Genomic DNA, 27,790 nt, shown 5'->3' with positions numbered 1-27,790 from the left:
TTACTTGTTAGTTAATACCTGTTTTCTTATGGAAGACAAGACCACAGAGCCCTCTGAGAAATGAGTCATTAAATTGACCCATCAATCCATCCTAGGCTGCATGTCACTCATTGGGGTAAAGATAGAATGCAGAGAGTAGACCTACTGAGTGCCAACAAACTTTGAAGTTCAAATTGATTCAACTGCAGTGGGAAGACAGCATATTTGAAACCCATTTCCCCTTCATGTTAAAGCCATTTCGTATACTAGTCTTACAATAGATATTCTGTTTTTCATATTATAGCAGTTATTGTGTTGGAATGTTAAAATTTCCCCTAATCCTATCTATAGAACTATAGCTTTCTTCAGCTTCTGTCTCTCCTTAGACGTGTATAAACACTTTTCATACAGTAGGTGAATAATGTCACTTATGGTTACTTTTGCTTTCCAAATTGGCTTTTTGAATAATAAGGAAGGGTAATAAATCAGAAATGCCACCTTAGCTCATCCTGACTTTTTCTGTGGAAGAAAATAAATCTGGTACAATAGAAATGAATCCTTGCCCCACAAGATAAACTCATTGTAAATTAATTATTCACCAAAAACTTTGCTCAAAGCATTAGCATCATTTGCAATACTTAACATAGAGTAATTTATATCTTCATGCCCCCTTCCCGGCTATCTAAACCTCCAGCTCTCTCCCACCCAATGCAGTTTTTGTTTTCAGGTCAAAAACCTGACACACTGAGTATTTAGCACTAACACAAAATTATTTTTTGAAAATAAACATGGGATTATTGTATTTTTCATATTTAATTTACTTGAACTTTCCTGAACTATAAAATGCTGCAGAATCTGGGGGACCTGTATGTTTTAGGTCAACTTTGCCATAGAAGTGATAGAGGCCTTGCAATATAGCATGCTTAGGAACTGGCCTCTGCTCCTGCACAACTCAAGAGATCCACAGGAGTGGAGAAGTCTACAGCTGACTGGAGACTTGTGGGCAGTAGGTGAGAGATGTGGGGCGGGGGATCAAATAAAGTTCCACTCTTGTGCACCTTAGAAACCGAAGAAGGAAAAACTTTATGCACCCGAGTGGCAGTGAGTTCTTCACCCTCATTTGGAGGTCACTCTGTAACTTGCCAAAATGCACGATTCCAGAGAACAAGAGAAAAATGAAAACTTGCACCATTACGGGGCAGTTACATTCAAAGACCATAAAACAAAGGTAAAAAATAAGGCTAATCATACCCAGATTCTTTGCACGTTTATTGGATTCCTTGTTTAACCAAAGAAATTTGAGACTAATTCTGAAGTCATACACTTTAAACTACATTAAAGAATTATAGAAAGTAAAATTAAAGCAAGATCATGACAAATAATAAAGTTAAATGTAGGAATTTAACATAGAATAAAGTTTTATCAAGTAGTGACAATGAATTTAATTAACTGTTTTCACAAAAGCATCCGAAGTGGAGATCTTCTCAGGACAGAATAGAATTAACTACCAGTACTAAAATAAGGGCTCTTTTAATATTATCCATTGTTCAACACCTCATTGTGTGAACAGCTTTATACAATTGCAACATTTTAAAAAGCTTGAGGCTTAAGAGATCTCAGTGGTCTGCAGAAATGCTAAACTCATGAAGTGCTGCTGGGAATTTCTTAATTCTGCATTGTCCTCTTCATCCCAGAGTTTGAAAGTTTGCAGGATAGTAAGAGCTAAAGTAACCAAAAAGGTTCTGCTTCCCTATTGAGCTGAAAATTAAAATCTCATAACTTTCAAATATCCATTTGTGCACTCCCAGCAGGAAATCAAGAATAATGAGCTATGATTATACAGCATTATTATGTATTTAAGGTCTTTGCATTATAGATTCACAATTATTTTTCAGTACCATGTGAGGAACCTGTTACTAAAAAACAATGTATACTGTACAGTTGAGTGACTAATGCTTTAAATTATGTATGCAGGAACACATTTTTTAAAGAAGTGATTTACTGTTTTAGATAAACAGTCACCTAGGCAAAAACATTTGTTTGAACTATTTTATTACTTATCAAGATTCAATAAATAGTTGATGCAAATTCTCCAGTTTTGTTGACCAATTTCTGAGTGGCCAGCATCTCAAAATAGGTAGAAAACAATTCAGTTCTACATGACATTATCGCTATGGCACTGTTTTGGTATCGAAAGTGGGGGTTCTTATGGACTGAGAGAAAAGAGATGGGTTAATAGGGTGCCTACTAGCAATTGGTTTTTCAATTTACTTTTCCAGGTGGCCTTTCTAAATGGTTCTACGGCTCAGAAAAACTTGCTATAACCAACAGAGACTTAAATAATGTCAAAATGACTATTTGCTAACCTTAATAAAGCCCAAATCTTCAAACAATAACATCAAAATGACTATGAAAGAATAGTAAAGAGTTTCATAATTTAAACCAAAAATATGTCCTGTTTTTCTACCAGCATGAATGCACAACACACAAAGCATGCTTTATAGGCTCATTATTAAAAAGTTTTCTTGGGGGGCTATCCATGCTTATTAGATAAGATGCAATGTTGGCATGTTCTCACATTTCAGGAAACTTATTTAGTCATCAAAGTGTTGTGATAAACACGAGTCGGCATTTGATAGATGACAGATGTTAGTCACCTGTTTTGTTTCATTTATCCTTCCAAGGCACTCAGCTGCCACAGGGCTGGATATGATAATGACCTGAAGAGAATAAAAAGTGGTGTTTTTTTTTCTTTTTTGTTTTTTTTTGTTTGTTTTTTTTACAACACACAAGTCCTACTTACTTTTGCTTTAGAAAACCTATTAATGCATTGTTAGTTCAATTTTTGTTCATAGGTGAGACTATTGTAAAATTTTTACTTTGGAAATATTAAATGGGCTCATAGTCTGACAGGGTTGGGCCAGATGGCTACAGCAGAGTAATAGAAGGCAGAGATATTAGCCCCAGGTTAAATAGGTCCCTTTTCCCTGGGTAAGATAACAGGGAAAGTTCCAGAACAATTGGGAATCTTCTGGAGACAATTAAGACAGACAGGCTGATTAGAACACCTGCAGCCAATCAAGAAGCTGCTAGAATCAATTAAGGCAGGCTAATCAGGGCACCTGGGTTTAAAAAGGAGCTCACTTCAGTTTGTATTGCATGTGTAAGGAGCTGGGAGCAAGAGGCATTATGAGCTGAGAGTGAGAACACATACTGTTGGAGGACTGAGGAGTACAAGCATTATCAGACACCAGAAGGAAGGTACTATGGTGAGGATAAAGAAGGTGTTGGGAGAAGGCCATGGGGAAGTAGCCTAGGGACTTGTAGCTGTCGCACAGCTGTTCCAGGAGGCACTCTAAACAGCTGCATTCCACAGGGCCCTGGGCTGGAACCCGGAGTAGAAGGTAGGCCTAGGTTCTCCTTTCCCCCCCCCCGCCCCCAAACCTCCCAACTCCTGGTCAGACACAGGAGGAGTTGACCTGGACTGTGAGTTTACGAAAACAGCCAAACTAAGGGCTGCCGTGAAGCTTCAAGGCGAGCAAATCTGCCAATAAGCGCAAGACCCACCAAGGTAGAGGAGGAACTTTGTCACAATAGATACTGTGCTTTTATCAAGTATTTCTCCTCTCCTTCTCGGTTTTTTCCACTGGGTGCTTCATTCCTGTCATCATCTTCATGAGGCTAGAAAAAGCATTCAAGACAGAGTTCAGAGTTTTAACAAAATTCAAATGGATTTCAATAGAAAAACTAGAAGCCTGTTAAATGATTTTAGGCAGCATAAACAGAGTTTCAATTCAATGAATAAAAAGATACTATAATAATTTATTTCAGGGGCAAAAAATGGTTTCTCTTCATACTAAATAATTCCAGAATGTAATAAAATGACACAATAAAATCAGGGATAGATGCAGAAGTTAAGGTAATATCAAAGAAGTAAGATTAAAGTGTACAAGGGGAATAATAAATACTGATTGAATACAGTTAGAAAGTAAAGGAAGAAATGAATTAGCTGGAGAAATTAACACAACACCAAGAAAGGAAAATAAGAGGAATGTTCTGAAGTAAATTCAACTTCAAGCCAAAGTCTCTCGATTTCCCATTAACACAATGCAGTGCAGAAATCTTAAAAAATAAAGGGGGGAGGGACTAGAAGAGTAAAGACAGTGTGAAATTAATTGCAAAATATTCCAAAGTCCATGAGAAAAGGAAGACTGCACTGATTGATTTATTGCAGAAGTGTCAGAAGAGCCTCTCTTTTTGAACTGACGAGTAACTGCTGCAGAATCTTCTCTGCAACAGCAAAGTGAGACACAAACCAAGAGTCTTGACTGTGGAATTCCAGACAAGTTAGAAAAAGAGTGCTGTAGGACAGGACTCTGTGCATATGGGGACATGCTCAGTAGTGCCTGAGGAGAGCTTTACCCTGCTTACCAGGGGGCTCATTCTGAGCAGCTGGCCAAAGAAGCAAGTCTTAAACCAAGAGACTAAAGGACAGCATCTCAAATCCTAATTGCAGGGAAGGGTACAGTGGCAGAAGGGCGGAGAACAAACCCCTGCTTATAGGAAAGTCCCCCTCTATAATGCGCCAAAAGCCTTGGTATGTCCCATAGGGTTGTGACATAGACCCTGAATACTGGGTTGTCACACTAACTAGAGCATCGATAGGGTATAATGCCAAAAGGGCAGAGACTGAAACTCTAGTTACAGGGAGTCAACCTATTGAAGATACCAAAAGGCCCAAGCTGTCCTGGAAGAGAGAGTGTTGGGACATACATCCTGATCACAGAGTTGTCACTCCCACTACCAGCTAAAGGAGTGTAATGTAGAGAGGCCCAAATACCACAGACCTGAACCCTGCTTGCAGGGTGGTCAACTGGCTCAAGAAATGAAAATGCTCAACATCCCCTTAGATCAGGGATCTCAAACTCAAATCACCACGAGGGCCACTGAGGACTAGTACATTGGCCCGAGGGCTGCCTCGCTGACACATTTTCGTACAAAGATACAAAAGCCCTCCCCACCCCTGGCCCTGCCCCCACTCCACCCCTGCCCTCCCTCTTCCCACCCCTTCCCCAAAGTCTCCACCCTAACTTTGCCCCCTCCCTGCCCCTATTCCAACCCCTTCCCCAAATCCCTGTCCAGCCCCGCCTCTTCCTCTGAGCGCACCATGTTCCTGCTCCTCCCACTCCCTCCTGGAAAGTCCTAAGCGCTGCCAAACAGCTGTTTGGTGGCAGGAAGTGCTGGGAGGTAGGTGGAGGAGTGGGGACACAGCACACTTGGGGGTGGAGATGGGAGGCAACGGGGTGAGGAGTGAGGGTAGCTATGGTGGGCTGCAGGAAATAACTCTGCAGGTGAGCTGCGTGTTTGAGACCCCTGCCTTAGACTGTTCATGAGTGACCCTAGACCTAGTTACAGGGATGTCACTGTGCTCAGAGACCCCTTTCTTCACCTCCAGCGTCAGAGACTTGTTTTCTTTCCAGCCTTTCCCTAGCCATTTCTGAAATGCTTTCCAGCCTTTCCCTAGCCATTTCCAGATGCCCAGTTTGTTATGCCAGCACTGGAGAACTTCAGTACAAATACCATTATAGATAAAATGAGTCACAAAGTTCTTCCTTTTAAAAAACTTTAATTCTTCCTAGCCTTTCCCTAGCCATTTCTGAAATGCTTTCTTCTTCTTTTCCACTTCTGCTTTGAAGTGTTAGAATGTGTGTGTGTAAGTCAGAAAGCCTTAGGACAGGACTGAGCAGAGTCCCCTGAGCGTCAAGTAATAAGTCCTTTCCTGGGTCTGCTGACTGCCTGGAGTTCTAGCTCTAAGAGAGTTCTAGCTTGTCCTATTCTTCTGTGGGGCTCTCACTTCCTCCCAAGCTTCCCCCAGGTGACCAAATACCAATTCAATCCTACCCCAAAGCCAAAATCTCCAAAATTACCCTACACAACTACTTCACCAAGCAGTTCCAAATTTTTTAAAACAAAATCAGCATGTTAGATGATTAAAAGCAGAATATGTGACGTATTCCAAAGTCAATGAGAAAAGGAAGACTATGCTGATTGCTTCATTTCAAAAGTGCCAGAAGAGCCTCTGTTTTTCAATGTATCAGCAAGTGCTGCGGAATCTTAACAGCAAAGTGAGACAGGAAGCTTGGCTGTAGAACTCTAGGCAAGTTGGAAACCAAGTGCTGTGGGACAGCTCTCTGTGCACAGTTTCTTGGGGACATGCTCAATAGTGCCTGAGGAGAGCTAAACCCTGCTTACAAGGGGCTCATTTGGAGCAACTAGTTCAAGTCGCATCAAACCAAGAGACTAAAGAGCATCAACTCAAATCCTTATGGCAGGGAAGTAACGCTGCCGAAAGTACTAGCATGCCTCTAACCCCTCTCCTTCCCATAAACTAGTGCCTCAGTACAGGACGCTCAGTTTTATTAGCTAGCTACAGAAGCATAAGGCCAAGAAAGAAAAGGGCATAGACCCTACCCTGAATTACAAGGAGGCCACATTCTTCAAGGTAGCAAACGGCTCAATATGTCTCATTAAAAAGAGGCTTGTGACATTTGCCCTTGTTACAGGGATGTCACACTAACTGCAGTGCCAACTCTGCAACCCCAGCACTGAGCCCACGCCCATCCCTGCCTTCATGGACTTGTGCCCCAGATCTGCCTAGTCCTCCCTGCTGCCACACCGAGCCATACTCTATCTCTTGCCACCCAAACTCTTACACCAATCCACCCCTGCTTCTTGCTCTAAAGAAGCAGGCCATCACTTGTTGCCACCCCGTTCCAGGGAAGAGTTTGGCTTGTCCTCCTTCCTGATGTTTGACAAGTCTCCTGCTCTATTTACTTGTTTGAATTGTACTTTTTTGCTTAACAGGGATATTAGGAGACCTCATAAACTGATCATGTTCTTCATATTAAAGGTGATATAGAACCACAAAGCCTTATTATTAGTATTTGATATTCTGCTGGCTTTAATGTCTATTTTAGAATTAGTGCCCTCAACTTTTTAAAATCTCAGTTTATTTTAAGTGCAGTTACTGTTTTTATGATTTATATAGATGGATATATATTTAACAATTAATTTTCAACCTTACAATTATTTGTTGTCTGTAATATCTCAGACTCAATATTTTTGGCTATTAAGCATCACTTTGAAACTTTATAAATATAAAAAGTTCTCGTGGATTATTAATACACTCTTGCAGGGTCTAGGAAAGACAGGAGTAATGGATATGGAATGAAGAACCATGCAATATTTGTGTTCCTACAGTCTTAAAAAAATTGAAGGAGAGCACATTAAAAAGAAAAACAACTGTCAGGATATTTTTTAAACCGAAGACACAATTCTAATAAAGAAAAAGAAAAGCTCAGTCATCACACAAAATCAAGATTAATTCATTATGTGTGGGGTTTTCCACTCTTTCTCTCTTTTTAAGATACCCATGTGATAGATTCACAGAATATCAGGGTTGGAAGGGACCTCAGGAGGTCATCTAGTTCAACCCCCTGCTCAAATCAGGACTAATCCCCAACTAAATCATCCCAGCCAGGGCTTTGTCAAGCCTGATCTTAAAAACTTCTAAGGAAGGAGATTCCACCACCTCCCTAGGCAACACATTCCAGTGTTTCACCACCCTCCTAATGAAAAAGTGTTTCCTAATATCCAACCTAAACCTCCCCTACTGCAACTTGAGATCATTACTCCTCGTTCTGTCATCTGCTACCACTCAGAACAGTCTAGATCCATCCTCTTTGGAACCCCCTTTCAGGTAGTTGAAAGCAGCTATCAAATCCCTCCTTATTCTTCTCTTCCGCAGACTAAACAATCCCACTTCCCTCAGCCTCTCCTCATAAATCATGTGTTCCAGTTCCCTAATCGTTTTTGTTGCTCTCCGCTGGACGTTTTCCAATTTTTCCACATCCTTCTTGTAGTGTGGGGTCCAAAATTGGACACACTACTCCAGATGAGGCCTCACCAATAGAGGGGAACGATCACGTCCCTCAATTTGCTGGCAATGCCCCTACTTATACATCCCAAAATGCCATTGGCCTTCTTGGCAACAATGGCACACTGTTGCTTCATATCCAGCTTCTCAAGCATGTCATAAATAAATTGATCACATACCTTTGCAATTTATCAGAGCATGTCTATGAACACATCACCTGTCCACTAAACCATTTTACTGGGGTTTATTCTAGCATCTCAGACTCCTGAGCAAAGGGAGCCATAGTCCTAATACAATTTTTTAAAATTTCTACTCACACTATTTAAAAAATAGTATGTATGAAACACTTGACATTTATTCAATATATAATGGCATCGGGTGGTGGAAGTGTTTTACAGGTGCTCATTTGGGATCCAAATCTGCATCACTATTGTGGTGGCATTGCTACTCATAAGTGACGTGAGTATCTCAAACACATGCCAATAAATCCTTTAAATCAAACCTTATCATCAAGTATTTTCTCTAGTCTTGTCCTGTAAAATGCTGAATGCCTCCTGGGTGCTGCTGAGCATCTCCGATTTCTATAGATTGCAGTGGAAGCTGAGGCCCTTGGCCTTCTTAGAATTGGGCTCATGATGGGCCAAATCCACCACTGGTATAATTGGCTTCAACTCCATTAAAGCCCAAGGAATTCTGCTTGTTTGTACCAGTGGCTAAACTGTTCTCATAATGGTATATATTTGTAATTTCTTTGCATGATATAAGCAACATTATTTTAATTTGAGTTCATGTTTTTCTTTTTGATACTACTTTCTGAGTCTTTTTGTAACACTTGTTGGTCTTCCATTTTATGTTTGGGTTGTTGTTGTACTGGTCTGCTTATTTTTCCATGCAGGATCTATTTTGGAGACTCTCCAATTCCTTCTGCAGACATTTATCTTTCATGTACCGTGTATGTTTTGATTTAACTCCATTGCTTTATAAATGTTCACGAAACACATGGGTATAACAATAATATATGATTCAGCACATTTCCATCACATAAAAATCAAATTTTCAGTGGCTTCACTTTTTATTGTGCTGAGATTAATAGATAAGAGAACACTATCTACCAGTGCGCCAGAGTGCCTAAGAAGAGTCCATACATTCAATAAGTATATTAGGTTAAAGGAACATTCTTGCATTGAATAGCATATGTCTACAGTTTTTTCTACTATGCTTTTCACAAATTGATATTCTAAAAAGGCTTTGTGTCTTTCAAAGTTTGTGCTTTGTAATTGAGCACTAAGGCTAAGCAGTGGTAGTTGCATAGTAATTCTCAAAATAATGATTACCCAGTTTTTAAATTACATTTTATTTATAATCTCCAGTTATAGTTTTATTTTAATTCTCCTAACCTTGTTATAGTTCCATTCCCACTGTGGGCAATGTATGTATTTATTATGCAATATCCAATGTTACCATGTGCTATTTTTTTGAATAGATATTTCTTCTCAATTATATTTATGTTTTCTCAAACACAGTTGTACCATATTCTATTCCAATATGCAGTAATGTAAATCTGGAGAGATTCTATTGAACTGAGTTGAGTTACTCTAAATTTACACCAGCATAAAACAGAGCAGGACTTGGCCCATTATCATAACATTTTGCATAAATATGTAGGTAACAAAAATAGCATGTCACCATTCATCGTTGCACACCTCTCTGATTGTGTGTAAAGCACTGTGACCCATTATTTTTTGGTCAGTATTATTAGCCAATAACCGAGTTACAAGATATTATTGTGTCTTGGAACTCTGGAGAAACACACAAGCAAGGTAATATTTCACTGAGGGTGAACTGTGGGATTAGCATGTGAAAACTATGGGCCAGGTCCTCAGCTGGCGTAAATCAGTGTAGTTCAATTGAATTCTCTTTCAACCCTCTCTGTGATTACTTTTGCCCTCTTAATGAAGCCAGTTACTTTATACAGAGTGTGAAGTATAGTAATATGGATGCTTTATATACATATATACAGACAATATATATCCTTGCTCCAAAGAATTAATAGTCTAAATAGGATGAAATTCACCGCTATGGAGAGATCCAACACAGAGTCTATGCACCACTTAAGTTTCGCTTTAGATCTACAAGTGGGACTTAAGTGCTGCATACCATAGCCCTCTGCACAGGAGTGAATGTCACCTGTGATGTTCAGTGTGATGGTGCTTCACCTGCTTTATTCAGAGGTACTCCAAAGCCTGGGTTAATATACAGCTCACAACACAATACTATATGAGGTTTAGTAGTTGAATCCTGTAGCACAGAACCTCCTGCTTCTATGCAAGAAAATCCTTTCACTTTTCCTAACAGAACATCCCAAAGACACACAGAGTTTTGTTAGTAAGAAATGTCGATGGATGAATCATGTGCCTATGTGTGGTGTGTATGGGGAAGAGGGAAGGGTTGTTTCTTTTGTAGGGTCTCCCATCTTTCTGTTCCATTTTGTATAATGCTCTTCCAGGCACACACAATCAAAAAACTGCCTGCCAAATGCAGGAGGTTGCTTTGTCTTGAAAGTCTTGCCGTGGGCTATTTTGAAAATTGCATTGCTATTGAGGCACCAGAGTGACACATCTGTGTCACTCGAACGCTGGCGAAATCCAAACCCAATTTATCCCACGCTGTGCAATTTCTAGCATTGGATTTTGGAGAGGGTCAGAAACACTTAAATACATGCTGAGATGACGCCCTCAACTCCAGCTTGAAAAGATTCACTTGGCTTGAGAACATATTGGGGTTTTTAAGATGATTACAAATTGAAAGGAAGCTGAATACTGGCATGAGATGTTGTTCAGTGAAAGCCTAAAGAGCTACTTGATAGGTGCAACAAAATTAAAGTAACCCAGGTTTTCACTTGCACAGTATCATAGGCCTTCTGAGTTACTACCGAATGAAGCAGGACTGAAATCAGGCTGTATTGTGCTGGTAATACTTAACTGCTTTACACTGACACATGTCTCTATATGTACCCACCTTCTTGTGAAAGGAAGGCCAGCCTGAAGCCTGTCAGATCACCTGACTAGTTTTATTATCAGTGTCAACTGTTATCTGGGGATTCACTCAATTTTCAGAACACAGCAGCACCTCGGCCAATTCAGACAACCCAATCAAAGTGGACATTTGCATTTCATTTAGCTTATCTAGAAGGACAGATGCCTAATAACTTCCACACTGAAGGCTAAATTACTTTTGTTGAAGGCAGTAGCTCATCACTTTACTAAAGGCACTGGCTAATGAAACATGTTGGGAGTCAGGATTCCTGAGTTCTATTCCCAATCTTAGGAGACAATGGGCAGGACCAGGAATGAAAGGTGCCAGGCTATTATGCATAAAATTCATCCTACTTCAGAGACCCATTAGTAGGCTTATGCACCTCTTAAGTTCTCCAAAAAGGGTGTGTAGTGCAAAAGCCTTGTACAGGTGTAACCCACACACATTCTGGGTGTGGTGTTCTGTCCTATGTAGTGGCATGGAGACCACTTAGAGAGAGAGAAAAAATGAGCCTGCTCTACAGCCTTAGCTAACAGCCAGTTGGCTTTTTGCTCATGCAGTGGAGGCTCATGCACTAAGCTCCAGAGGCCCCAGAGTCGATTCCGCCCACTGACGACCGGGGTATGTCCATGTTACACAGGCCCTATGCACAGGGGTGAATTTCCACATGGAGGGATTGAGGAAGGCAGCTGTAGAGTGCAAAAGGGATTAATTATGACATTATCAAAATCATTCTTGATTTATGTGCATTTTCAGTCATCTGGGTTGTATTTTCCAGTGCCAAATTGCTCTTTGCTAAAATGCTCACAGGAGAATTCCTCTTGTGCAGGTGGATTATTCACTATGGTAAAGCTAGCAGAGGTGGTGTAGTTACTACCTATGATTGATGCTCACCCTAACCCCAGTGTAAGGGGGAGAAAGATGTAACCTGGGGGCAGGAGGGGCGCAATGGAGATGAGCTCCACTACAGCTGATCTTCTGCTATTGTAAACTCTTTATGGAGTTTCCACTGGGGAAATTAGATTAGGCCACCTGCTGCTCTAAGTTTGGCAGGGGCTGGGCATCCAAGGTTCGGTGAGTTGCAAGCAACTTCCTGTGCCTGCCACCGTCCGCAACAGCTGATCATATGCAATGGAGAATCGGGGCCTCTGTGTTTGTTAGAAACATACGTCATGATAATGAGCAAACAATTTACCTGCTACATTCATCCTGCCACAGTGATATTTGCAAGTATTTTCAGTGGTCTTTACTCACTCCTAAAGGGCAAAGTGTTGGAAAATGGTGAAAAAGCTCATTTTTTCGGGTGGGGGAATTGTCCCTGGCCAGGATGAAAGATAAAAAATGGAAGGTTTTCAGGAAAAAAAAATTCATGTGGGGAGAACCATCACGGAATTTTTCAGCTTCTCCCGCGAAGGCTCTTGTCAATTCCACAAGTAAAATTGACAGCCTTTCAGCTTAGCTGCTCAGCCTCCCAGAGGAGGAGGAGGAGGAGAAGAAAAAGAAGAGAAACCAAGTTCTCTGGCTTTGGAACAAAGTGGGGAGGCTGAGGGTTCAGCCTCTATAGCCTTTTTTTTTTGTCAATTTGACTGGAAAAAATTGAGCTTGACAAAGGGGCAAGTTACTGGGAGATGTAGACTATTTCTGATCCAGCAGCCAGATGTTCATTTGCAAACAGTTTAAAGGCAGGATATATATCTAGGCAAGCTGGTGACCAATAACTACCCCTTTTTCCAAATGATTGTTAACTTTGCCTCTTGATAAAGCAGAAGTCCGACTATTAATGTAGGCTGGAGTGCAGCATAATACACAGCCTGTAGAGCTTGCCTTCCACCCCCGAAAAAGCTCTCCCAACTCTGACCAGTCACATCCTAGTGTTCCAGTCATGCTGAACTCTGTGGCCTGTTGAGCGGTACCTTTGTGACAAGGGCAGCTGTATTGTGCAGAAGCAGCATCCCAGGAAATTATTTTGAACCCAGATATCCAGAAATGGGAGTATAGGAAGCTGACCCATTGTTCTGCCTTGCCACTTAATATATGTCTCAAATAAGTTAGTAATTGAAATAGTTCCATGTAAGTGTGTGTATATATACCCTCTCAATCACTGTCTCTTGTCTCTAGATCTGGTTGGAAAATGGAATTTCTGTTCTGCAAACATTTTTGAGATTTTGAAATTTGTATTTGTCCCAATTTGGAACAAAAAGTCAAAATCTTGATTTTTTTTTCCCCATGGAATTAAATATTTCACTTTGGATATGTCAAAATGTTACATTCAGATATTGTTGAAACAATATAAATCTATTTATATTATATACATTTTACATTTATTATATTAAAATTAATTCCCCAGGTGACAACTTCTAGGTAATGTGACATTTACCTTACATACGCGTAGGCTGAAATGTCAGAGTCCCCTTCATGAAAGTCACTGTGCCTAATATGGAAAAAGCACAGCTTCTTTCTGTAGACTAACTGTGAAGGTATTGTGGAAACACTTGCAGTTTAACGTGAAAATTTTCATAAATAATAGCCTAAATTAGCCTCCTAAACATAGATTTAGGTGTCTAATTAGCAAAAGTGCTGAGTATCTAGCAGCAGCCATTGAAGTCAATTATAGTTAATGGGAGATGCTAGGTCCTCAGCAGGTTTTGCATATCAGACCACTTACTTAGGTTACCAAGTATGGATTTAGGCACCTATTTTTAAAAATCTTGGACAAAAAGTTGCTCAACAAAAAGTGCTGATAAATCTTATAGGTGCCAGCATAGGTGCAATTTTAAGCAGAGGGACTAATTCTTAAGAAGATAAAATCTTACAAAACAGAAGAAATTTGAAGTGTGAGAATTTATAGTGAAACCTCTACTGTGATCAATAAACCAACTCCATGCAGTTTTAAAAGGTGGGATTCAGACTGGCTATGCTCTCATAGGACAATCCCTGTATAGCCATAGTTCAGTTTAGCCCACATGTGATGGTTATTTAGAAGGGTTATTAATGGAAATTATAGTGGGTGATGCACAGTTACCTGGTGTACGCATTTAAAGGCAGTTGTGTGTGCAAATGGGTGCCGATGCAAAATTTCTGGGTGTCATTTTTTGAGGCCCATTTGAAAATCAGATCAATCTCCAATTAGAGTTTTAAAATGAATATCATCTGTTTTTGTTAAACTTGAAATTTCTTAATTTCTGTTTTCTGTTGAATCTGCAGTTACTTTTGTCTGGATCACTCTCACAGGATACCTTTCAATGCTCATCTTTACTTCAGATTATTTTTTATTAGTAGAATTAAAGTTTTTAAAAGGAAGAACTATGTAGCTCATTTTATCTGTCATGGAATTTGTACTGAAGTTCTCCAGTGCTGGCATAACAAACTGGTCACCTGCTATAGCAGGTGTTTGTATAAAATTGGCAATGAAAAATATCAATAAAATGAACTTCTAGCTAAGGACAGGAAATGAGGCAGGAAAATAACATTTGAAATTAAGTTTACTGGTAAATTACTCTTGCTGAAGTCTTTAGCTTGCTATCTTGCTAGACAGCCACAGTAAAGTAATGGGAATGCATCCTTTGAATGTTCCTTTTCTGTCTTATCAAAACATTTTGATTTGTGATCTTAAAATTAGTCTACAGGAAATAGAATTCAGCCATTCTAGTAAAATAGTTTAGAATGAGCTTATGGTGTTCTTCGTGTTTTTTGTATTTGTGTGCTGTGAATGCGAATATTTGGATGAAAACATAATGCATGGGAGATGACTTGGCATCATAAAACATGGGTGCAAATCCTTGAAGCCTCACTCACGAGACAAGTCTATTGAAACCAAACAAGTACTTGCATGTAGGTTTGCAGAGTTGGGCTTCATATTAATATTTCTAAGGGGAGTAAAAGTTCAAACTTTAAATAACACAGTCATCCCTTTCAAAAGCTGAAGTGAATCAGGACACTCCATGATTTCACTGTACACACTACTGATTGTGATTCAAACATTAATATTTCCTAGAAGTAGAAGAAAACAGTACCTGTTTCCAGTGAAACCTTGACCTTATATTGTGTTTCAGTACATGACTTGTGAGTTATAAGTATGGTTTGTTTTTTCAAGAATTGTGTGAGCAAAAATATGCCTCTATCTAAAGTCTGAAGTATTTTTAGAGGAAAAAATAAGTAAAACAAAAAAAGGCCAAATCCAAATACTGTACTACCTGAGGTTACTTCTTTCAAAGTTCAACTTGCCTGCTTAGCTCCAGTCTTTAAATGACTATGATGCATTTATTTTCATACAACAGAGATGTTCTCAAGCTTTTCTTCTCTGGATATTATAAACTATTTCTACTTTGTATACTTGTGGAGATAAAATTGACAGATTTGTAATTGGAGTTATGTATGGTTATTAAAAGTCAGTGATTTTCCAAGTAAGCTCAAACTTTGAAGGATAAAGATGGGTAAAATAGGCAAACCCATCAAAATGCCCATGCAGATATTTTGGTCCCGCAAAGTTGCATTTCAGGGTGCTAATTTGGTAGTTAAATGCATATTTCTGCTTGGGTACCCATTATATCATACTTTGAAAATTTGGCCCAAAAGATTCTGATAGAGATCCACTCTGGATAAACCAAAATTGTCATTACAAATCAAAATGTTTCTGCTTTCTGTACTGTACTTTATGAATAGAAATATTTTACATTGAAAAGTTGGAGAGTATCAATATGGAAACTAAAGCATTGATCTCTGCTCTGATTCAGGTCTATATTTGTAAGATTGATTTGTGACTGGTACCCTACAAGTTATCAGAAGGAATGGGAATTACTAGTGGCCTAGCAGTTAGAAATATCTAGACTCCATAGAGTAACAGGTTTGAATTTTGGCAGGGCTGACTTAGCTCTTGATCCATTTTAGGGTTCAGGAATCTTTTAGATACTAAGGTATCCTGTTATCTTTGTGTTGATTCCCAGATACTCCAGTGATAGATGGGTTACAAGTGCCTCGAGATGCCATAGCCTTTTTAATTAGAATATACATCTTCTCTGGTAAATTTGGCATGCCTGAATTGGAGTGTATTGCATGGTTCATTTGGCTCCAGTCCTCCATGCCATATGTGTCTGCATTCCAATAGTGAAGTTATTCCTGTATGAAGACTGTTTGTGAAGCTCTTTTGGATCCTTCAGGTTGAAAGATGTCAGCCCATCCAGCCTTCAGATGCACAGCTAATACCTATTGGCTCACATGCAAGGCCTTGTTAATGTAAATTATTAGCACACTTAGTTTTTAATAAGCCTTGTTTCTTTACTTAGGTGCAGTCATGTGTTTTAATGGAGGTGAATGTGTGCACAGAGAGCTCTGTGACTGCAGTCGATTTAATGCAAGTGGATCAAGATGCCAGACAGGTGTGTAGAAGAAAAAATTCTATATTACAATGCAATCTGTCCAGGGTTGTGTTAAGAGTATACAGGCCCCACAGCCACAAGGACATCCTTCCTTTGCCAAAAGGCATCAAAGCTCATAGTCACTCTCTGCCCGGTGGGCAGCCAGTACACTAGCAGAGCTGGAGTTGTACCACTCCTAGCCACTGCTTGCTTTCCTGCTGGCCTTGAGTTATGCTGAGACATACCTGAAGATTTGGAAGTGTTAGCTCGTATCTACTCTGCCATGAGTGTTGCAGGTATCCTGAAGTGGGACTGCAATCCCAAGGACAAATGCTTTGTTTCTTAAACTTTCCTGTTCAATCAAAAAATAAAAGGTTAATGCTTTTCAAATTGCTCTCCTTTTGTCTGCCCAGTGCACAACGCAGGTGCTGAAAGGGATAACATATGCCGAACATGGGGTCAATACCATTTTGAAACCTTTGATGGACTCTACTATTATTTCTCTGGGAAATCCACATATGTACTTGTGAGACAGAATGAAATAGATGAACAGAGTTTCTCTATACAGGTGGGAGACTGCATTTTTAAGTCAGTTTCATACTATCACAGGGCATACAAATAACTTGTGGGTTTAAAGTGGAAAAATGATCTGTAGACAAGTTACAAGGGTTATCAGTGGCGTTAACATATATAGGCATGATCAGGTGAGGTGCTGACCACCAGAGGTAGATGCAGCACCCAATTCAATGGGGACACTATACTAAACTCTCCTGGGACATGATCTTGAGTTATAGTCAAGAGGGGCACCGACCATCTGCAGCAGCACCCTCTGTCCCAGCACCACAGTCCTAATCTCAAGCAAGCCCAGTGTGGAGTGGAGGGGAGGCCCGGCGATGGGGGAACTGGAGAGCGAGCCCACCCTGCACTCATACCAAAGTGGCAGCTTCTGTCCTGTGAGGGTGGGCCTGGCTCCACAGTCTGGGTATTGTGACCTGGTGCATGGGCTCACAGTGCCACTCAGGTTTGGCACCTGTGGTTTCATGATTTCTGTGGGTGCGATTGAACACATGAACCATAGTTAAAGCTGCATGGTCAAAATTCCACTCACTCATATTTGGGCCAGCTCAGTGAGTTCCCACAACTCCCAGTTGCAGTACTCAGCACCACTTGGGATCAGGACATGTAATACCAGATAATCAAACTCATTTTAAATGCTACAATATATCTATATTAGAGTTTCTGTAGTGCCTGTCATTGCAGTATGTAAGCAGCATAGTTTCATAACAATGAAATGCATTTTTTAAAAACATCAAAAATTTTGAATATTAACTCATCTTTAATGGAAATAGAGCTACTACTGATAATATAGAAGAAGCTGAGCCATTACTGACCATCTTTCAAAAATAGTTCCATCAAATACATAATTTCTAACATAGTCTCTTAATTTATATCAGATGCATTATTTTTATATATTAAAAATGTAAATAGTCTTTTCCACACATTATTTCAGCCACCTAATCCCCTGCCCTTTGCTGAGTCACTTCACCAGCTTCCCACTGCACTGCCTAGCAAGCTCAAACTTCTTCTCCTTGCATGCAGCACCCTACTTCATTCTGCTTTTTCCTGCATCTTTGATTTGGTCTCCCTTATTCTTCTCCCTGCCCTTTATGCTCTGCCAGTGATGCCAACCTTTGATCTCCTTCCTGCACAGGCACATCACTGCTGTGTACTTCTTTTTCTGGGTTAGTGTACTGCCATTGTTTCCAGTGACTAAACTCTAGGGAAAGCAGTAACTTTCATTGCATCATTTTGTCAACTGCAACTCCTATAGTGACCAGTTCCTGTTAGATCCTTGCATCTTAAATAGAATTTGCTTTGTACACTGCAAAATTGGGAGAATATGATCAGGCTCAGAGTCTGGAGAGAAGATGATGGCCAAATTAGTCCTGGTCTACCGCTAAATCTTAGACTGAAAAATTTCACACCCTATGCAGCGTAGTTAGGTTGATCTAACTCCTACTGTAGATGCAGCTAGGTTGATGGAAAAACTCTTTCCATCTGTAGCAAGTGTCTATACAACAGCAGCATAGCTGTCGTGCTGCATATCACAATTGTTGGCAGTCTTGGAGAAACCCAGGACTGAAGCCATGGTGACTAAACTATCCTGTTGCCCATTGAGATCACTGCTAAAAGTCATGATTGGGACAGAACGTATTAGTTGGGCAGCATAGAGAATGTTGAGAATGTTATTAAAATGTTACTTCTCCCCAATAATATCATTTGGCAGATTAATAATGATCCAGAATGCAAATCTTCACCCTATTCCTGCAAAAGGTCCGTTAGCCTATTCTTTTCTGGAGATGAAGAAATAAAGTTGAGCAGTGAGGTCATCTACAAAGGATTTGGGTAATTACATTCACATTTATTGTGCTATGTTTTGTTTTTACACTGAATCAATTCTTATGACATATCAGTGTATGTAAAAGCAACATCACTTATTGGCAGCTAAAAGGCAAATATGCCATGCATATTGATGGTAACATTTCTGCAGTTTATAAAGTAGTGCACTAGGAGAATGATATTTAAACTATGTTGTGGTATTAGAGGATAAAATTTCTGCATTCATGTTTGGAGCTGGATGTGAATCTGATACAACTCCGTTGGTTTCAATTGAGTTTCTCCAGATTTACATCAGTGTTACTCAAAGCACAGTTTCCCGCAAGTTTATAGGGAAGTCATTAAATCACTGAGTAATAATTCCTTTACATGGAAATTTTTTTCATTTAAAAATTCTTTGTTCTTTTGTCTTTAATTATACTTGCTTCACAGAGTTCAGTTACCTCGTGCTATAGGAAATGTACACATCCAAAAACTAGCTGGGTACATCCTAGTTAGACACCGGTATGCATTCACTCTGGCTTGGGATGGTACATCTGCAGTCTATATAAAGTTGACACCAGACTACTTGGGCAAAACACATGGGTTATGCGGGAACAACAATGCTATCCTGCAGGATGAGCTTGAGACTAGTTATGGTGAGTATTTTTACATATTTGTTATGATGTTAATATAGGTTTGCTTCAGTTCATTTTAATTTTCCTGGTCAAAAATTAACTCCATTCAATGTAGTTTTTATGGTAGTCTTAATTGTCTTTAAAAGTATATCTGTATTTGAAATTAAAATAAGATATTGTAACTCTTCTGTCAGATGTTATCTGTAAGGATATCTGGGTTCAATATAGTCTCAAGATTTATGGTTAGGGATCCCTTTCAAAATAAACTAAACATTTGGCTCAGGCACCCAGCTAGAACTGTACTCGTACTTTGCATTCTAGGAACCTAAAAAGTAGATAGGTTTTTACATTTTCCCTCCTCTCTAAGTGCACAAGGAATCTCTGGCAACCTGAAAATACCACTACTATTTTGGGAGGATAAGTCAATAAAAATTAAACTTTAATTTGTAATTAAAAAACACCACCAAAAATTCAAGTGATGTCATTTCATTTCAACCAAGATTTTCACAAGTGATTTCAGACCCTCAGTTTCTGGGCACCCAACCTGAGACATGAGAGGGTCCAGATTTTAAGAGGGTGGTTGGTTGGTACTATTTGAAAATCAGATCTTCTTTTTAAAGTATCTCATGCTGAGAACCCCAAATCACTAGTCACTTTTTAAATTCTTGCCCTTAAGCTTTTTGTGTCTCATTTTCTCCAATAAAAATGAAGATATTATTTCTATACCTTTAAAATGGGCTTTCAAGTTTAATGGCTTATTGCAGAGTGCAGCCCTTAGCTGCCTTCTCCCAGCTGGCCCTTTAAATTATCTCACCTAGCTCAACGAAGAATGAATGGTATGCCAGAGTCAGTTTCAGCCCTTACCTCAGGGTACACTTTATTGGTTAAACCAAAAACATAGGCAAAATATATATATATATATATATATATATATATATATATATAAAATACTTCCTGTGCCGAACATGGCTATAGTTCCCACAGGTGTTTCCCTCACCTCTCTCAGACATTCCAAGTCCTTGCCCTGATCCAGGGACTCCTTGTTATTCTCATTCTCCAGGCAACCTTCCTGGGAGTTTCATATAACTGGGTTCTTTCCCTTAATCCATGGTCTTCTGTAGAAGACTTCCTGCTCCCTTTGGCTCTCACTTTCCAGGTCATTTGCCTGGGAGACACCAACCAGCTGGGCTACTTCCACAGCTCCAGGCCTACCACAGGGCCTCCCTAACCAGCTGAGATCTTGCTGGTCATGTTACGGACCTTCAGGCTATCAGCTTCACCTTGCAGCCTCAGATGGGAGGCCACTGATTAGTCATAAGTGGGGCTGACCCAACTCTTAAAGAGATGGTCACTTTGACATGGTTGTTAAGATCTGAGGTTCTCGGATGGAAGAGGCTATACAAATGCAGTTATTGTTCTGTGTCAAATTGATGCTTTAATATTTATGTATATTTCTTAGGAAAATTGACTGAAGACATTGCAGAGTTTGTAGAGAGCTGGAGGGAAAATCGTCCACAGGGCTCACCTGACTGGGATAACTCTTTTAACTATGAGCCACCCTGTTTGACCCAAAGCCAAGACTCTTTACAGGTGTGAATCAAAATTAACAAGGGAAATTAACAGTGTAATTTTTATAGGGTCTTGGTCAGTGCATCGAGGAAGAATAGAGATGCTGCCCAGTGTGTCCTTTGCTACAGGAATGCTGTGATGCAGAGCAGGACTCCTCCCTGCAGGCTGTGAGGAAGGAGGTGAAGAGAGACTGTGAAGCAGGAGCACACTGCAAATCCCTGTTTGCTATTCCTACTTTTTGCTCACTGCAGCTTATGTACTAACTGGCTGAGGGGTTAGATATGTTTTTTGGGGGATATGGTGTGTAGTGCAGGCTGCTGTGTTTAAATGTCGCCTTTCCCAGCTCTCAAGTGTTACAGCGAGATTTTGCCTTCCTACTTCTATGGAAGGGGTGGGGGATAGTACTGGGTTGGGGGAGAATTGCTTCTCCTACCATCTCCTTTCCCTCACTCAATACTCAGAGTGCAGGATTTAGTCAAAAACCTTCAATATCAGATGTGATGTTATGTCCTTTGGTTAGTGTCATCTAGTTCCAGAGTACATATTTTTTCCTGACACTGCCTCAAAGAATAGACTATGCTTAGTTAGAAAGGGGTTTGGAGTGGTTGATGGAGTGGTCCATTCTTGTGCTTTTTTCATCTGCCTTCTCTTTTAAGTTTGTAATGTAGACCTTGATCTTCTGGCACATTCTGCTGTCTTATCGTAAGAAAAAGTGCAGCCTGGAAACCAGGCCAATGGATTCCTCCAGATCTGGTGCCAAAACAGCTGCTTAAAGAGATTAAAGCACTTCTCTTCTCACTGGGGACCAAAATTTCATCTCTGTAACCAAGGAAGTAAAACTCCGGTGACATTCTTGAGCAATATTTTTTCAAGTTGTACCAGTGAAATGCTGCAAACCAAAGGGCCAATCCCGGAATCTTTCCATAGGCAAAACTATTTTTTTCTTCTGAGAAAGGACAGAAAGAAATAGCCCTTAAGAAAACAGAAATGAAATGCATCATAGGTGTCAGCAACAAGGGTTTAGTTATTATCCCTTTTGCCCACCCCAATTCCAATATTTTTTCCCTCTACATGAAGTGCTTTGGGGAAGGTTCCCTCCCCGCAACCAAGATGAAATATTTTGTACTGAAGCCAGTGACAGATGACTTGAGACATCACATTTTGGTTGTGATGCATTTTATTGCATATTTTAATTGACCTACATGCTGGGTGTCTACAGTGAGGGGATGCTGGAATTTGCTCACTAGGTTGACAGAACCAGAGTGTATTGACCCTTGGGCATGTTGTGAAGCCCGAAGGTATATTTGAGAGAGGTTGGCTGGTCCTTTCAATTCAGGGTGGGAGGTGTTTGAAGCCTTTATAGATGACAGGTAAATGTTTAAAATGTGCAGAAGTTTTTTGTGGTGGTATGTGCACTGAGCTTAGAATGGGCCCTACCAGAACACTGACTACAACTTTGTGTGCATTCAGATTGAGCTCTAACCCAGAGTCTAAGGTTCTCATCTTGGTCCATATCCAGTGATTGTATAGACAAGAACAGACAGCACTGAGGAGTCAATGTGACAAGTTTAGGATGGAGAGCAGTTTGGGGTCCTGGTACATCATGTTTGCTGCCCCCCCCATTTCACCTCAGTTACAGGCAGTTTTGTGGGGGACCCTGAACTAAGGCCCTGGTACAATTAACCCCTCACTCCCTTCTTCCCTCTCTAGTCAGCCCTGATGGAGAGCAATATGCTACAGACAACTTCTTTTAATTGTTGAGAAGAAACTGTTTCTTAGCCTGAGCATTCCACATGTTTTGCTTTTGCACCATGTGCTATGCTGCTTATGTTTTTAAGAACATTCCTTTCACAGCAGCAATCTCTTTCTTTTTAGAAGGCATATGCTCTGTGTAATACACTACTATGGCCCCCATTTGAACAATGTCATGATTCTGTGAGTCCTCTTCCTTTCATGGCCAGTTGCACCAATGACCTCTGCATGTAAGTAAGCATTTTTTGATAATTCAAAAGCTGGTAGATAACACATTTTCTTCTCCAGAAAATATATCTGACCCTTCAATACATGTCTTTTCTGCATAACACTTTGTATCTAACAGTTCTTGTGATGTAATAAAATGGGCCTGGTTTTATACCCACATACCATCACAGATTCAGTGGAGTTATTCTCAGTTTCTCTGGTTTAAGTGAGAAAAGCCTCAGGCCCAGTAACTTTCAATGAGTTTTAAATTACCCAATTTACCTGTCTTCGAGTATGTATGTACTTTACTATATATGATATGCCATAATCAGTATATTCTATTCTAATGGTGCAGGATTGCTGCATCAACAAACAAATACAAAAAATCTTCCACAAAACATTAGTTTTGTTAGTCCGACAAAGAGAGACAATCAATGATTTTTAAAAAATCTACACTCCTTGAAGATTACTCTGTCATCTGGCAACCCGAGGCATTGTTTGTCTGAACTGTTCTGACTGTGATTTAAAGTGTAAGATTGCTGGGGCAAAGACAGCTTTTTGCATCCTGTACCATGCTGAGCACATTGATGGCACTCTTAATGCTTTCCTTTTGTTCCCTTGATCTTAATAACTTTTCTGAGAGAATTTCTTCTCTTTGTTAAAAATCAAGAACCTGATTCTAATCTCACTCTCATTACTTTTACATTGCTATAAAAGTGCATTGATTGTAATGGAGTTGTTCTTGATTTATACCAGTATAATTAAGATCAGAATCAGGCACCGCGTATATTGATAAGTAGTCTCCCAAGCAGGGTAGAATGTTTTATTAATTTAAGAACTTTAGGTTATTTAACCAACACAATATTTCAAAATGTTATTACTTATTAGTATAAATTCAAATACCAGAACATGCGTATTGTTGAAACAATGCAAGACTTATTTATGAAGTTATGGATGCATATTTATATGATTATAGGGAGAAAGTAAGGTCATGCCAATTTTTATCTGTATAAGGTCAGCTGCAGATAATGCAACTTGGTGTCGAGCATTAACTGAATATGCTAGGGCCTGTGCTCAAGCAGGAAAAGCCCTTCATGGATGGCGGACACACTTTCAGCAATGTGGTATGTTGGCTAGTCACATACTTTAAAATATTACCCAATAGCTGAACTTTGATGAGACAGTTCTGCACATCTTTCTTTCTGTTATAGTTCAGTGTGCCTTCCACAGACAATATAGAGCTGACTGCGCTTCAATGCTAGATGAACTTTACTATGTCTAATTTTTGCACATTTAGTCTGTCTTTTTAGGAAACTTTCCTTATGAAAGGTTCTATATAAGTGTAAGACTGTCATAAATTATGAAGCATATTTTTAATTACTTTAAAAATGTTTTAAAATAAATCATCCTGTTAGAAACATTGCGGGTATTTTTGAGAAGATTGTGAATCTTATCTATTGTAAACTTTCTGTCTCAGATATTGATTACTACTCCTTTGATTTCTGAAATATAAAATTTGCAAGGACTTAAAAATGTTTTATTCAAGTAGCACTTGGATAAACCTTCACAATTCAGTATGTCAGATTTGATATGTGAATTAAAAAAAGTAAAATATATGAAAACAGTGTGAATAGTATTATCTTCCACTGAGGTGGTAGCATAATGCCTTTTCATTTCTCAGCTTGTTTCATTTTTCAGTTATTACCTGTGAAGAACATTTAATCTACAATGAATGTATCGACTGTTGCCCAGTTTCATGTCAGCAAAAAACACAGTGTATTGACAGTGAACTTCCCTGTGTCGATGGATGCTACTGTCCAGATGGTAACACAGCCTTATTTCTCAAACTTGTTTTATCCAATAGCTAAATTTGGCCTTCAGATATGTGTGTGAGCCTTGGTGAAACCAATGGGAACCAGGCTGGGGAGGCAATCTGGGGATCTAGGCACACACTCGCATGGGGGACTCATCATGGCTGCTGCCTCAACAGGGAGAGTACTGGGGGGGCCCTTCTCCTGCACTGATTGAGTCCTTCCCACTCTTGAACCAGTAGCCAGGTGGAACCACCCCTGTGCAAGAGGCACTGGTTTGCTCTGGTGCTGGTTTTGGAGCTAGGCAGCTTCCTCCCTGGTTCTAGTGGCTTCTGCTCATCTCTCTGCTAGAGGCTGTCTGTAGACTCAGGCAAACATCATTGCATTGGTTACACTCAAGTCACATTTTCAAGCTCTCTTTTGCAACCATGAAGACTAGAAACATACATAGTTATGGGTTTTTTTTAATGAAAGCTGAGATTCTGCTGATGATGGGACCTGGGGTCCTAGATGTGTCCCTATTTGTATCAAGTCTATTTCTTAACTTGGCCTTGTGCACATACCTAAATGCAAAAATCTTGTCCTTATTCTCCATTTGCTACTGCCAGTTATTGGATATGTAACTCTGTCTGGAAGGGGACAGATGAAACAGAGTAGTGATGTTCCATGAATCTTAAAAGTGGTGCCCCTCAGTAATTCTCTGCTGGTATGTAAGTGTAATCATCTCTGTTATCTGCTTAGTTTCCAGTGGGTTATTGTGCTATGGGTTCTAGTACTAGAATACTTATAATTTAAATTAGTCACTAAGGAACAAAATACACAGCAAACGGTGAATAAAATGTATGGCTAAAGGCCAAGAGTGTCAAACAATGAGTGCTTGACATTAAGCTCCAGGATTCATAAGACACTTAAATAAAGCAGTGTGACTTTCAAAGATACTGAACTTTAACCAGCAGCTCCCAGTGACTTCAGTATATCTCCAACAATAAAGGGATTAAATCTAATATTTAATTTATATATAATTTTTTTCTGCAAGATGAAAGAAACTTCAAGCTATTCTAAAATATTTACTCCATAGGGCCATTAGTTTTGTTATTAGAAGTACTAGTTAGGTAGACAAAGCTCCAGCCACCATTAATAAAGCTCATTCACATTTATTTCATGTTGGATTATTCCTTCTAGGTCTAATTTATGAAAATGAATTATGTGTCAAGCCTACAGAATGCCCATGTGATTATCATGGAAATTCCTATAGAACGGGCTCTGTGGTTCATGAGGAGTGCAATAACTGGTTAGTAACTTCCCTTTTCGTACTGCATACTTCATTAATCATTTGATCATGAGACAGAAAGCCCCTTCTTACATCCCCTACTTTTATGAAAATACAATCAATTTGTCTATAACATACTTTGTCTGATTATGGAGGGGCAGTGAATGCACTTTTCTTTCCGCTTATGGAAGGCAAATAGAAAAATAAAGCTGATTAATGTTAACAGTTTAAATAAACTTAGACATTTTTACATAATTGCGTCTGATTTTCTGTTGGTGTAAATTGGCACAGCTCTATGGGCTTCAGTGGAGTTGTACCAATTTATACTGGGATAAAATTTAGCTCAAACCCAAATTCAGATAATCTCAAGATAAGTGTCAGACAGCTTGTTTTAGAGTCTAAAATAATCTTCTCAGGTATCCTCATTTAATTTCCATTGTGTTGTCAACACTTCTTTGAATCTAGAAATTCTGTAGGGACAAGCAGAATCTGGATTTGGATTGTAGATTAAATATTAGGATAGTGAAACTGCTAGGATAATATCAGAAAGAGTCTACTTATAGTGTCAGATGATAATCTTAGATGGGGAAATTTATATAATTATAGAACCCTTAAAGTTTCACAGACACTTATTCTGGGCTCACCATTCTTTATTGTAATCATTAATTCATTTCGCAGCTGCCCTCTGTGTTTACCAATTGCATGACCTGTACTTAGTGATTTATTAATCACCTACACAAGGTTGGATTTTTCAGAGCTGCTGAGCACCCATGCCTCCAAATGAAGTCAATGAAAGCTACAGTTGCTCAGCTCCCCTTAAATCCCCAAAGTCACTAATGTACCAAATGCTTTTTTTAACAACAGTGTTATCGCATGCAAAAATAATTTCTATCTCAGAGCAGAGACATCTGCATTTTTCAGCCAAGAGCCAAACATATTACTTTAAAAATGGCAAAGGGCCACCATCAGTTCTCTGGGGCAGATTTTCTGCCCAGTTCTCTTCCCTTTGTGTACTCAGGAAGCACAATGGAGTGGAAACCAGGTCTCCTGCAGGGGATTTCCAGGTACGGAGGAGTTGTCCTTGGACACTCATTGAGTATAGCTGGTTCCTTCACCTCTCTCTATCTGCAGCCGCAGGTGCAGCCGGTGTGTGTTCTTTTGGGGAGGGATTATGGTTGGAGCAGGCTGCACTCTGGTAATCCCCATTTAGTGTATAGTCCCTTGGGGACTATAGCCAGCTGGAACAAGATAAAGCAGCCCCCAGGCTACTCTAACCTGGACTTGGAGCCATAACTATTTTTGGTTCTCAGTTTTTCATCCTCTCCCCAGCCACGGCTGTGTAGGGGAGGGGAACCACTCTTTGCTAAATATTCCTTTAGGCTCAGGCAGAGCCAACTCGGCTTCTGTCAGCTCCTCTTCAGGCTCCCACAATCTGGGAGGTAAGTAAGCAATGGAGCAATCCATGGGCCTCGAATCTGGGTCTGTAGGACAGGAGTAGCCATGTTCCAACCTGCCACTTGGTAGCCTGCTGACAACTGCCTACCCAGGACCTACACAAACTCCAGGTTGAGGCTCTTCCTCTGAGGTCCTATTGGTGGAGTGACAGAGTAGCTGATTGGCTTGCTGGTCCTACTTAAGCCAGCAGCAGGAACAGGAAGTTGTCTGAACAACTGGGATCCATGTTGTTCTGGACTGTGTGCCTTGTGCTTCCTGCTCCTGCTCCCCTGGCTTGACTCCTGGCACCTGACTTGTGGTTCTGATTTCCAGTTTGTCTCCTGCTTCTGAGCTCCTGGTATCCTGACCCATCTGATGCTTGACTTCTGTCTTGTGACTGTGGACTCTGGCTCTGACCTCGAGGTCTG

The 27,790-nt window shown here is 39.9% G+C and overlaps 1 protein-coding gene across 2 annotated transcripts in view; it reads left to right on the top strand.

The window, feature by feature from the left end:
- The window catches only part of OTOG (otogelin), a 173,636-nt gene that overhangs the window by 8,067 nt on the left and 137,779 nt on the right, over positions 1–27,790 (top strand). For both annotated transcript variants that reach the window (XM_038405412.2, XM_038405411.2), the window contains exons 5-13: positions 16,234–16,326; positions 16,719–16,873; positions 18,593–18,711; positions 19,135–19,340; positions 20,779–20,909; positions 22,764–22,870; positions 23,862–23,971; positions 24,546–24,671; positions 25,841–25,949. In XM_038405412.2, coding sequence (XP_038261340.1) covers positions 16,234–16,326; positions 16,719–16,873; positions 18,593–18,711; positions 19,135–19,340; positions 20,779–20,909; positions 22,764–22,870; positions 23,862–23,971; positions 24,546–24,671; positions 25,841–25,949 — 1,156 coding nt within the window. The remainder of the gene's footprint in view (positions 1–16,233; positions 16,327–16,718; positions 16,874–18,592; positions 18,712–19,134; positions 19,341–20,778; positions 20,910–22,763; positions 22,871–23,861; positions 23,972–24,545; positions 24,672–25,840; positions 25,950–27,790) is intronic.

This window comes from Dermochelys coriacea, chromosome 6 (genome assembly GCF_009764565.3).
Source record: "Dermochelys coriacea isolate rDerCor1 chromosome 6, rDerCor1.pri.v4, whole genome shotgun sequence".
Lineage (NCBI taxonomy): Eukaryota > Metazoa > Chordata > Testudines > Dermochelyidae > Dermochelys > Dermochelys coriacea.
This window is presented reverse-complemented; position numbering and strand designations above follow the sequence as displayed.